At 39.9% G+C, this 13,562-nt stretch overlaps 1 protein-coding gene across 2 annotated transcripts in view; it reads right to left on the bottom strand.

Moving 5' to 3' along the window:
• Nucleotides 1–7,647, bottom strand: part of LOC111873178 (prestin) — a 120,349-nt gene extending 112,702 nt beyond the window's left edge. For both annotated transcript variants that reach the window (XM_033754993.1, XM_023867676.2), the window contains exon 1: nt 7,464–7,647. In XM_033754993.1, coding sequence (XP_033610884.1) covers nt 7,464–7,489 — 26 coding nt within the window. In that variant the 5' untranslated portion in view covers nt 7,490–7,647. The remainder of the gene's footprint in view (nt 1–7,463) is intronic.
• Nucleotides 7,648–13,562: the final 5,915 nt, after the last annotated feature.

The following is a 13,562-nucleotide window of genomic DNA, read 5'->3' as shown; positions in this document are numbered from 1 at the left end:
GGTTTCTTTTTCATTTTGATCATTTTACAGACGGTAGGACTCCTTAGACGAGTTATCAGCTCGTCGCAAGGCCTTTACCTAAACACAGGACAACACAAACACAGAATGAGCACATGCACATACACATACCAAACATCCATGCCTTCTGTGGCATTCGAACCCACGATCCCGGCTTCCGAGCGAGCGAAGACAGTGCATGCCTCAGACCGCTCGGCTACCGTGCCCGGCAATGTATAAGAATAATATATAAGAATTCAGTTCGTACCTCACAGGAAACAGATCCGAACCCACGATCCCGGCTTCCGAGCGAGCGAAGACAGTACATGCCTTAGACCGCTCGGCTACCGTGACCGGCAGTGTATAAGAATAATATATAAGAATTCAGTTCGTACCTCACAGGAAACAGATCCGAGCCCACGATCCCGGCTTCCGAGCGAGCGAAGACAGTGCATGCCTCAGACCGCTCGGCTACCGTGACCGGCTTCAGAACAGAAATGTAAATAAAATACATAACGACTGTGGAGAAAACGGCAACATTTACAGCACACTGAAACGCGCGGTTCCAATTAGCCGAAAATCCGGTCAACAGAAGCTGCTCATGAAATATATTTCACAAACAACTCAGCTACTCCAGTGATCAGTCGGCTATTTATCTCCCAAATAATTAATTCACTCGACTATTAAACAATTCGGGTAGCGTAGTTGGTTGAGGGGCTATGCTACAAGCTGGAAGGTCGCGGGTTCAAGTCCCGATGAGGTCATTGGATTTTTTTCAGTTGACCTAATCCTTCCAGCCGCACTAGGCCGTGGGGTTTACTGAGCCTCTAACAGAAATGAGTACCAGGAATTAATTAAATAATTTTCCTGGGGAGTAAAGCGCGGCCGGCTCGTAAGGCTGACAACCTTACCGCCATCTTTGGGCCGATTGTCTAGATAGTGTGGGACCCTCAACGTCTCACAACTCTATGGGCCTTCACGGGCTGGTACAGGGATAGCTTTACTTACTTTGCTTTTTTACTAACCAATTCGTTCATTTCTAAAAATTCAAACAATACTCTGAAGTAACAAAACCTAGTTCATATTACAAAGGTTCATAAAGCAACTGCGCTGTTTTACATGAACATTTGTCTCTCCGCTGCTTTATTGTAAATTGTAAAAGAATAGGCCCTTCTAAACGCACCGAGAGAGAGTTGAACTGACATCTTCTAATATTCACCACACCTAAAGTTGCTATGGAATTCTGAATCAAATATTATAACTACCAAACGGTCTGGTATTCGAGACCGATTATTCATCACTCTCGACACATCGTTCCACACAAATTTTTCAGGGATGTACATCGCTCTGCTTCTCTCGCCAGAACTATGGCAGCTCATTTAACTATACTAGTAACACTGCAGGACAATAACTCTCAAAATTCCTGCTTACGTAATTTCACTCACTTCGGACAATGTGCCCACAGGTATGCATGAATAATTATTATTAAACCAATACACGAATCAAATGAACTCCATTTACGTAAGTAGTTATTAGCCCACTAAACAATTATAAGGACAATATAAAGGTAAACATCTGATAAACACATGGATTTTCGTTTTACGATAATCTGGCACATTAAAAGTACTTAACTTCTTAGACAACAAAAAAAGAATATGAGCTATAAAATATGCCTTGCAATGGTATGGTAAAGCCGGAATGTTTGCTAGGAAAACCAGCGGGTAATCTCCTTAGTTACAAAGAACAATGACACTACTAAAAAGAAAACCTGTACATAAGGGAACTGGCATCGAGACGCTGAGTTCCGCAAGTAGCTGTCCATACAGGTACTGTGGCTTAAATGTACATGCGTAACGCTGACACCCCAAAGTAACTAATGTGCCGGTTCGCGGTAAAGAACACCCCAGGATGCCATTGATGATCCCGCTAATGTAGAAGAATGGATCTTAGGATACAATTAAAGTGAGGACAGCCACGGTGTTATGACGACTGTTCTTACGCTCTAACTCTGTAATTACCGACCATTAGAAACGATTTTAGTTGAACGTTTGCGCCCATCCACACCACAGAACAGTGAACAGGAACTGCTTTAGAGAACATATGCGTTATTTTCAGTGTAATTATACTACATTAAAATCTGTATGTACATTAAAAGAAAATATCTTCCCAGACATCCCGGAGGTTTAACACCGCGGATATCAGAAATAAAAGGACTTAAATATAGGCGTACAGGTCATGTTACTTTAATGTTCGACTCAATTAAGCCCTATTAATCTACTATTAGAACAGAGTTCTGTACTAACTCTGCCCTACATTGTTCGGACAACTGTTTCTCACCTAATATGCATGTAAGAATAAAGTTAAGTTTATCTATTATCGAACAGGCTGGTGTAGCAGTAATGCTCTTCAATTGTTTTCGGAACATGCCCGGTTCGAGACTCGGCTGGAACACTACATACCCTCACTGATGTATACTTCGTAATTTTACTGAGGACCTTCAGGCAACTGCCTGAATAGTATCTCGAGCAGGCCACCACCGCTTCCTTCGGAATCCTTTCCGATTCATTATTCACCCAATGTCGTACCATTCGACGCTATACAGTATACATGCTGGTAGCTCCTTTTTCTTTTATTGCTAGTGGGGTGGGACTAAGTCCCTTGTACTGCGGCCACTTCTGGCCTATTGTACCAGCCCCAGATGATAAGTGAGGGTGATTGTGGAGCAATTGGTGGAATGAAGATTGGCAGGGGAAACCGAAGTACTCGGAGAAAACCTGCCCCAGCGCCACTTTGTCCACCACAAATCCCACGTGACCAGACCCGAGATCGAACCCGGGCCGTCGCGGTGGGAAGCCAGCGACTAACCGCTTGAGCTATGGCGCGGGCCTCGGCCCTTACCACTTCTTCTCCTATTACAGACCAGGCCCTTTAATTTATTCCGATTTAGAACCAATTCTGTAAAAGCTGATCCCAAGAAAATACCCTGTAGAACTCTTTAAAGGCTGAATCGACCAATCGCAAGGGTTATACACACATAAGAAATACGTTCAACCACAAAACGTGTATTAAACCTTTACATCCACGATCCAGCCACATTCGAAGCCGTGATTTCAGAGTTTCAAAGGTCCATGAGAGTAAGCGTCTTAGACAGAGGTAGTCATTGTTATTTCTCAGGGCTTAACCTTTTAATTTAGTCTTAGGAAGAGAGACTTACACTTCCAAATACTCTCTGGCAGTGCAGTTACACACAGACTGCGGTTTTCCAATCGACAACTTTGAGGAAGAATGTCATATAAACAGACTACAATAAAATTCAATTACGCAATTTTTAACAGCTGTATCGTGGTAAGTCGTTAATGGGGCTGATGAGAAATGTTACAGTATCAAAATAAACTTAACAGATTAGCGGCGACTTTCTTCAATAACCCATATAATATGTGATAAAAGCACGGGTGGCATCAGTTGGCCTGATGGTGCGATTGTCACGGTTCGCTTTATAGAATGTCTGTCCACTATGACTAAATAAACTGATATTAAAAGTCATTCTGCGACAGATGTGAACAGTCTGCTATCGATCCTTTTATTTTTAAAAAACAATTACATTTATGAGCTGTCACAGTAGCCGAGCGGAATAAGGCATGTACTTTTTTCGCTCGCTCGGAAGCCGGGATCGTGGGTTCAAATCCCACATAAGACATGGATGTTTGGTGTGTGTATATATTTATTCTGTGTTTGTGTTGTCCTGTGTTTAGGCAGAGGCCTTGCGACGAGCTGATTACCCGTCCGAGGAGTCCTACAGTCTCTAAAAATGATCATGAAACTGAAAAATCAGAGGCGAGGGCCCAAGGGGGCTGTAGAGCCAGTGGATAAAAAGTTATATTTATGAAGTGACTAGATCTTTTCAGCTGATGCCTCTCAATTTCATTCTTGTTCATGCTCTCAACTAATTCATTAGACAACGTATGTGACTGGTACAGCGCCATTAAACTACTAACATCCCACACCATTGATATAATCCCCGTAATCTGTCGATGCGCAGTACTGTGAGATGTGTTTAATACAAACGTATACGCGAAACACAATTCACTGAAGCTACCTGGCAGGCCCATATCATTGGGTGGCTTCAATAGCCACATAAATTGCAAAAGGATTTCATTAATATCTCAACGAAATGCGAGACTGATGCACTTCAAATACTGAAGTACCAACGTTATAAGTGCATATCGGTATTGGTAATCCCAGATACAAATACTGATTGAACTATCAGTATCAACGTGCTCACTGCTTCGTCTAGATAAAATTATAAATATAAACGCAATATGCTATAGAAACCGAATAATTAATAAAACGCTGCATCATTATGATAAATCAGGCTGAAATGTGCTATTGGCAATGAGTCACAGGAACGACCGTGATTTTCTTTTTTCTTTTTCTTTTTTGCTTTTTTTTCAAACTAAGTCCGTAATTGAATACAGTATAGCCTCCCGAACTAATGAAAGTAAAGGTGTGTTCTGACTGTTGACTATTTCGGATTACTGGACTTAAAAAAAAATGAATTTCTGAGTAAAATTATTCATTCAAAAGATATATAGGTACATTTTATACATGAACATCCATGGATTTGAACTGCGGACGTTCGACTACACGTCGGGCTCGGGGCCAGCTGTAACCGAGTTACATGTTTCACCACCTAGAGAGAAAAGGCCCATTAACACATAATAATGTGTTTCTTAAAGATTCAGTTTCACTGCAGGGAAGTAAAATAATTAAAACACGTCTGTAAATTTTGGAGACGTCTATTTTCTCTTTTTAGTAGTACTCCGGATTACTGGAAGTTCAGATTTACGTTGGTTTGGATTATCGCGCTTCACTGAATACGCAGATATATTTTACACAGAAACAGTAACAGAGGTATTTACCGGAATATGGTGCCCATAATACTCTCTTCTTCTCGCTTCTCAAATTTATTTGAGCTTCCTCTTCCTCTGGTAGTTATACTACCCTGAACGCAGTTACAAGCGAATTGCTTTTTCAGGTCCTGTATTGAGGTTGCGTTTGTTTCTGTTTCATCACGATGACTTGTTCACATCAAATTCAAGAACCGACTTTCTTCCTGCTAAGGTCACTTTCCTCACGTAACACCCGCCATGGAAGCACTGTTATTTCGAAACCTTGCAATGAGAAACCTAGCAAAACGGCGTGGATTTCAAGGCATTTTGAAGTACAGTCCGTCTAACTGGAAGGCCAACGTAAAGACTAGAGTATCGAGAAACCTAGCCATTTTGTTTATATTTTCGGCTTTGTTTCTTTTAGATGTAGTTTATCAGGATTAAACAATTGTGTGGGGGCTGGTTAGTTCCTGGAAAACGAGCTCCACAAATATTAAGACACAGATAACATAATTACTGTATTCACCATCACTACACTTCTTCCGCTCTAACATGTGATATATTCTTGCGTCGTTATGTGAATACTGAAGTGTTTCCTAACGTAAAGTTTGGTGTTGTGCGGAATTCAAACCCCACGGAGGTAGTAGGATAAAAACAAAATATCCTAAATAGCAAAATTCGTCTTTCATGGTCAGACAAAATATTTTAATTTTAGTGCCTCTATGGCCATATACATTCGTGGCTGAAACGAACTGAAACCCAGTTTCACTGCAGCGTAATCATTGACCTTGTCTTTAAAGGAAAGTACACGTTAAATGCTTCCCAGAACCTCCTATTACGAACAATGAATCTCTGTATGAAGCTGTTAAATGTCTTGAAGCCACCTTCTGCAATTTTACAGCCCATGCCAAACCGGTTCTGAATGCAAGAGAAGGAAGAACACAAGAGAATATCGTCAGAAAATGCAACCGGGGAAATACCGACGAATTGAGCAAATTACCAACTCGCAATGTTAGGGGCTAGTACAGTGGCGGACCAAAGTTTCTGCCACCAGTTCTCTGTACAGTCAAATTAAGATAAAACTGAAGTAACTGCTTTATTTAATGTCAATCTGCGAAGTGCAGGATAATTATTGCATGTAAAAGGTGAAGTAGTCCCTGTGTTTAACTAATTAAGCACTACGCCGTGAAGGCGTATGGGGAAGTGGATGTATAGATCCACGTATTCTTGACCTCAGAACTTGCTGGAGATGAGTGGTCAGCTTCACGGTCCGGCGGCTTTACCCCGGCAAAAGAGACCCCGACGTCCACTGGATAATAGACTGGGTGGGCCCCAGAACCGGTTTGAACGACGTGGTGAAGAACAAATTCTTACTCCTACCGGGACTTGAACTCCGACTCCTCAGCAGTTCAGCCAGTAGCCAGTCGCTACAGTATGTTACGAATAATTTATAATGGCGTCATTAAATGTGTTTCAGGGGTGAAAAATATACAAATGTGTCACAATCTCGACTGTAATGCTTAAAAATATGAACAAATGCTTCTGAAAACTGTAATACATTTCAGAATATGATGAGTATAATTCTGGAGTGTGGGTTATCAGTTCTGATCCATATCTAAGTACGGCAAATTCACAATGCGTTTAATAGGTTCCGCCACAGGAAAATTGTGAAACTGTATATTCAAATTGGCCACGACCGTTTCCACTGAAACATATACGAAAGTATAACTCAAAGCCACTCTCTTCTTTAATGCTTCAGAAAAACTGTTGGTAACCGAACAGTAGTACTTCGAAGTAACTAACATATCGTCATGAATTCGTCATTTAACCAACATTAACTGCATTTTTAAAACCTAGGAACATCCGAGACTGCGCAGATATCAGACTCCTCGAATGGGTACCACAGTACTACGTACGTATATTTATTTGAATGACGGCTTATACGTACGGCGAACTTGGAGCTCACCTAATAAACTTTTTTTCGAAAGAGAGACACATATGGGGTTAGAATACGATGTCTTCTAAACAGGTACCTTTAATAAATGTCGAGAAATTACAGAGTTTCATAAAACTGTGTCATGTAACAAGAATCACATTCTTAACTCTGCGTCACTTAATGCGCAATCCTGACATTTTGTATAATAATATATATTTCAAAATCTGAAACTCTCCTCCAAGTTATTTTAAGATGAAAAACTGCACGAGCATCTGAAGAAGTACCGGTCTCTTCCACATAACTTATACGCACTGTAGCTAGGCATATAAAATTTGGAACACTGGGAGATTATAAATACGTCTACAGATCCCTTGTGGCAGTTATGCAGTGCTAGCGAAGTGTTTACTATACCTGAATATTTGAATGCTAAATTACGATACCTGTATATTTTAAAGCTAAATTAACTTGAATTACAGGTCATTACACAACAATTATGTGTATTACTCATACACAGTTCGGGTATTGTAAATCTCATAACAACGTGCTTTTCATTTTGATACGTAAAACGCTTTGATATTCAGGACAAGCACTAATAAAACAACTGTAATAATTTTAATGAAAGTGTCGTCCTCCCGCCTTACCTTTGGTGTTTAGGGTCGTCTGCCATCGTCTGCTGACCCTGGTCACAGCTCTAGTGTTCCAATCGCACGGTGTAGAATTACTGTAGGCTCCTCGCGAGTTAGAAACCTTGAATGTATATCAACTCGCCAGTCAAGAATTTAAGTAATTGAGAGCTAAACTCAACAAACACTTCGATATACTCATTCTCTGTCAGTCAGCTGTTCGTTTAATATCAGGCATCTGCGCATGACCGTCTAGTGACGCAAAGCAGTGCTGCCAGTTGTATTTCTAAAAACACGTGTTCCAGTTGGGCCTGAACTTGTGCTATTTTCTGTTTTTCTTCTAGCCAGCGTGTTCACAGCTCGATAATAAACGAACGTAATTTGCCTCTTGTTTCACCTTTAATTATATAACTGGATGAAAAGAGGAAGAGACAGTGTGATGGGTTTACAGAGCGATGTCACATATGCAGGCCGCTGTAATAACGTTTGAACGAAATGTCAGATTTTCATGAAACTGTCATTTAATAAGACGTCACTTGCAATATGCCAGCCATTAAACTGTTTGAGCTAGATGAAACACTCACTTCGGTTACATTTCGTTTGTNCTGGGAACGTATCAGACGTCTCCTAGGTAACGAATTTTTTATACTGTGGCCATAACGGTCTATTCTATGCTATTGTTAAAAGGGTTACCATTGTTAGCATATGTTTATTGTTACGATTATTTTCATTATGGTCAATATTTATGAATATCATTTTTACTGTGGTCACTGTCGCCGCTTGTCGGCGAAGTTAATGCCAACTTTAGCGGATAGAGGGTGTCGCATGATCAGCGCAACGAATCCCCCCCCCCACGGCCGTTAATTTCAGTTTTCTAGACCGGAGCCGCTATTTCCTTGAAACAGCTCCTCAATTATCATTACGAGGCTGAGTGGACCCCGTTCCAGACCCACTATTTCTCAGAAAATCTGCTAGCGCCAGGAATCGAACCCGGACCTCTGAATCTGTAGCCAGGAACTCTGACCACTAGACCACAGAGGCGGTCCGTGAATTGATATTAAATACAGCTATGATTTCACAAACAAATATGTGATCGAAGAGTTCAGTAGTCTAGGATAAAAGCTCTATAGTCCGGTGAAAGTCAATCGACATTTCAGATGAATATGTCGCTTACATATTCAGGGCTGAAGACCAAACCAAGCAAGAAACAAGCATGAAGCGGGCAAGATGTAATTATTGACTGCTTGGTACTGGCTTTATGCTTGTTTTACCCTTCAACCCTGAAGATGGATATTATGGAAACTCAAAAAACCCACCACGCAAGTAACATGAGATGGCATTACAAAAAATCACATTCGAATTTCATCAAATAATTTAACGCTTATTTAAAAAAGAGCTCGTTTCGAATCTCAGTCCAAGTTACTGACGGGGCCAATAAATAAAATACAAATAAATAAATAAACAAATACATTGTATTTCCTCATACCTGGTGACGAAAGGTGAATGAAAAGAAGGAAGGAAGACAATATAACGTGGCAGACATGGAAATCCTTTAGTGTTATTGTTTTTGTTCTTGTTCTTGTCGTCGTCATTATTGGTGGTGGTTTCAGCAGCAGCAGCAGTAGCAGCAACAGTTAATTTAAGGACGGCTAATCAACTGCAAAGCTCAATTTTTATGACATAAGAAGAAGATTGTGTGCAATTAAATGGAAGAGGTAATTGAGGAAGAGCTGACCAATTTCACGTTAAGTAGTTATTCCTGTCGTTTCTATGAAGGAAGGAGGAAAACCACAAAATATATTTTGGAGGACAGCTGGTGTTGAAACCTGGGTTTTAACCGAGGAAGTACTGAATACACGTTAGCCACGTTACAGCTAAGCCAGTCTGCTCAAATTACAACTTGTAAGTGTCCAATTATTATTATTATTATTAGTAGTAGTAGTAGTAGTAGTAGTAGTAGTATATTACATTTTATCCTAGGTAGATCAGACTTTGAATACACGTCTCTTGTCCTTCTTCTACTCTAACTTGGATCGAAATTCTGCCCATTCATTCTGGAAACTGTCGGTCTCCGAGCTCCTGCTCGATATATCAGACTTTGCATTGTTCAATGTCTGTTCCTCATGTAAAAATTGTCCCTCTGCCAGATGCGCTTCAGCTGCTAATGTTGTATGCAGGGACCTTGATATATTTGGAGGAAAAACTGTTTCTCTTACTCACGTTTTATAACGGTTCTTTCTTATTTATTATGACATTAATTTTATTCAATGTTAATTTATGTATGTATATATATATACATACATACATATTTCTTCTCGCCTCATAGTGGTTGGTGTGTTGAACGTTTGTATTGTCTAAATTATATACAAATTGTTTTAATTTGTCATTTGTGTATGTTTTCTTTTGCTCCCCTTATTCTGCTCGTGCTGAATTTATAATTGGTCTTTGGTACATTCTGTAATCACACACACAAAGTAAGAATTGAATTAAAATTGTCATCATCATAATCGTAATCATCGTCCATTTTATTTTTGTGCATAGTTCCCGTACAAGAAACACAGTCTGAAGATCGTCGTAGCATGTTCCCCCCAAACGCTAGTACCTGTGTACCAAACTATAGGGTGTCACTTCCAAGGAGACCGTAATCTTAAGGCTGTTCTCTTTTTCGTGCCTTTAAAATCTTTTTTCTGACGTCACTATTTCGGTTTGTAATTTCGATTTAGCTGTTCCTGATTTTTATTCTTCTTTCGGTATTAATATCGATCTTAATGTATTGCTAGACCCATCTTCGCAATATTATTGTTGTTTATGTCCTAATTATATACTGTTTTATGACTTGTTATAGCAACATTACTGATCTTATATGTATAAGTATTTCCGCACTGACTCCGCTATTAGCCAGTTGAATTATGTCTTTAGTGATGCTCTAAATTAAGCTGTCCTACCTACATGTGCCAGGGGTTCCCAAGTTCGATGTTGGCTCTCTACGGCATCATATTATCAAAAAGTGACTATTTATCGTCGTACGAAAACTACGTCCGCAATCTTCATATCTTACAGTTGTTATGTCTTTTCGTAAAATGATTAAAATTGCCTTCAAGTTTTATCAGCAACAGTGCCTTCATATTCATTCCAAGCAATTTTCAAAATATGTTTGGAAGTTTAAACGACAAAATAGTAGTTTCCCGCAACTGAAAATTGATGACAAGGTTATCTCTGTACCAAAAAATGTTGCTGATTATTTACTAAGTATTTTCAATTCATCTTTAACACGTCCAAATATCGCTCCTCCCTACTCAGTTAGTTGAGGCTGTTTATCCATGGCCCACATCTCTGCCGCTTGAGTCAGCAGGGGCATAAAGCGCCATAATCATCCAAAGTCTTGATGGAATTACATTCTTAACATTTTCATTCCACTGTCAACTTATATTTAACCTCAACGTAACATTTCTTCCTTGTGTAAACAATGCTGTTGTCTCAGTATTTAAGACCGGCAATAGTACTACGTTTAAGAATTCTGTATCTATTTAATAATTAACATTTTTTAAGAATATCTTAATTTTTTCATTATCATTTTTATTACTTTATAAGTTCGGTCTTGTTCCATCTCTGCATGTTCTCCGAAGACAGTTCAATTTTCGCTAGTCTGGTAACTTACGTTAACACTGTTATGGGTTCGGTCAATGCGCAAAAATAAAATAATTCTACTTATTTAGATTTAAGAAATTATTTCTCACAATTTACCAAATTTTAATTCTTTAAAAGCACAGTCATTTTTTTATGTTAAGGTAGACCGCACACCGGCATGCGTCAAAACATGTAACAGTCAAGACACGATGTCTGCGACATGACGCAAAGAAAGGAGCACAGTTGAAACGAATGAGACTATGAAAATCGCCACACACCGGTCTGAGTCATGAGGCTGACGTCAGCTTTGTGCTGACGAATCACGAATGAAGCAGGACTTCGTCTTTTGTCTCATGTCTTGATGCTTGTCCTGACGCAGTTGGTGTGCGGCCGCCCGAAAAGTTTGCCTTACGATTCTCTCATTACCTAGACTAGTGTCGAACTGTGGGATGACTAACGAGCTACAAAGCTCAGAATTACTGGGATTTTGAACTTCTTATATAGTCCGGCATTCTAAAAATCTACAGAACACAACGTTTGGGAAACTGGATCTATTTCCGTCCTCACGTAAGGATGGGGAGACACCTACTCTGTTGGGTACCTTAGAAAGAGTTAATTTCAATCACAGGGCGACCCGTAAATACCAGAGACCAGCCTTTGTCGGAGTTAGAAGGAAAAATATGCAATAACAATCGTGATACAACATGCACAGACCTGAAACAAAGACAGAAAGGGAGAATAAAATTCTATATAAGAAACCTAACCAACAAGCCATGTCCATAAAATAATGCATATGCTTAACTATAGAATTCTGTGAAACAATTTTCTGATAAGGGGTACCCAGGTAGGAGAAATGTCAAAACTGGATTAGCTGATCGGATTGGTTAAGCATGCCACATAAGGGATGCTTTAGACCAAATCTTTCATTCAGTTGTAAGGCAAGACGGCCGCCGAATATACTGAAGGTGGGACATTTTTGTACACGGTCGTTTCTCTACCGTAATATTAAATTTTGACGTTAGTAGAAGTCATAACTTTTATTGAGGTGTTTCCTGGACCCACGCTACTTCTAAATTTAATTACCCCGTGGCGGTTATCGGCAACTGAGATGTCCTAAGCTGAACATCACTTGCTTTGTTTGTAATTGGAGAATTAAGATTTTTGTGCTCTCTTGGCTGTTTGGGGCCAGCCAAATACAATCTTAAATGAGACGCCTTTCGTTCAATTTTTTTTTGGAACTGGGGACAGGCTCTTCTTTCGGGGCTGACTGACTGGAGATTTCAATGTTTCTATTTGAGCGTTCCCGAGCATCGCTCCGATAACATTTTAATTTTCGGACTTAATTAAATGTTTAGGCCTTCAGGACAATTGGTGAAGGAAATCACTTCACAGAACTCACAATTCGGCAAGTGTAAAAAGTTCAAATATAAATATCTTCGAGAAAACAGAAAGTATATACATATATTTGCACGTTACGCGAGTTACTGTGTAAACCGTGAACGTTTGCTTTATGCAGTTACTTAGTAGTGATAATAAATACATCTTCTGATTAAAGTGATACGACACTTTCTGTTTGTGTGATTGGAACGTTGTGAAGAAGCAACTCCTTGCCACTTTAATTCGCAACCTGTTGAAGACGACCGAGGATGAATTCCGTGTCTACCTTACTTGACCTAAGTCGCATCGGGCGCCATGTGCGAAGTACTGACAGTCGAAGTCTTCATAGGATTCCCATCTCCTGTAAACCCACTGGCAACCAATACACTATCTGAATTACCATCTGGTCCCACCTTAGCAGTTAACAGTATTTAGCCCGAAATCATTTTACAGGTCCAACCTATGGCCACCCATACCCCAGCATGATGACTTCCTACGAGGCAGCTACGTCTAACTTAAGTGTCATCTACAGCCAGCTCCAAGGACGGTTACAACTCATAATGATTGATTGGATCACTACCAGATAGAAAACAGTATTCTCTCAACACTTTCATATCACAATATGATACCGTTAAAAATATTTTAAATGATCACTAAGTGCTGTGGAAAAAAACTTGCATGAAACTGGTTATACGCTTTTACACAAATTGAAGTCAAAAGGCAAGATCAAGGTCAAAATGCTAATGTGACCTAAAATATCATGGCATACGAAATAAAGGCCCCGCTTAAGGTCTTTGAATCTATACAAGAATTGGCTATCTTAATTAAGATTAATTAATTAGTGAATCGGGAAGGGGAATTTAAATAAACCAAAAAAGTAAAAAGGTAAAATTGACCCTGTGGTTACCCAACTAAACATTACTCCATGAAGGCGTATGAGGGGAGTGTATGTGGAGATCCACGTTTTCTTGACCTCGGCATTAGTTGGAGGTGAGTGGTCAGCTTTACTCCCCGGCCACTTTACCCCCTGCGAAAGAGACCCCGGAACTGGTCTAGACGATGTGGAGAAGAGAAAATTCTTGACCCTTCTGGGACTGGAACTCCAACCCCTCC

The sequence above is a fragment of the Cryptotermes secundus genome, unplaced genomic scaffold, assembly GCF_002891405.2.
Source record: "Cryptotermes secundus unplaced genomic scaffold, Csec_1.0 scaffold344, whole genome shotgun sequence".
Taxonomy (NCBI): domain Eukaryota; kingdom Metazoa; phylum Arthropoda; class Insecta; order Blattodea; family Kalotermitidae; genus Cryptotermes; species Cryptotermes secundus.
This window is presented reverse-complemented; position numbering and strand designations above follow the sequence as displayed.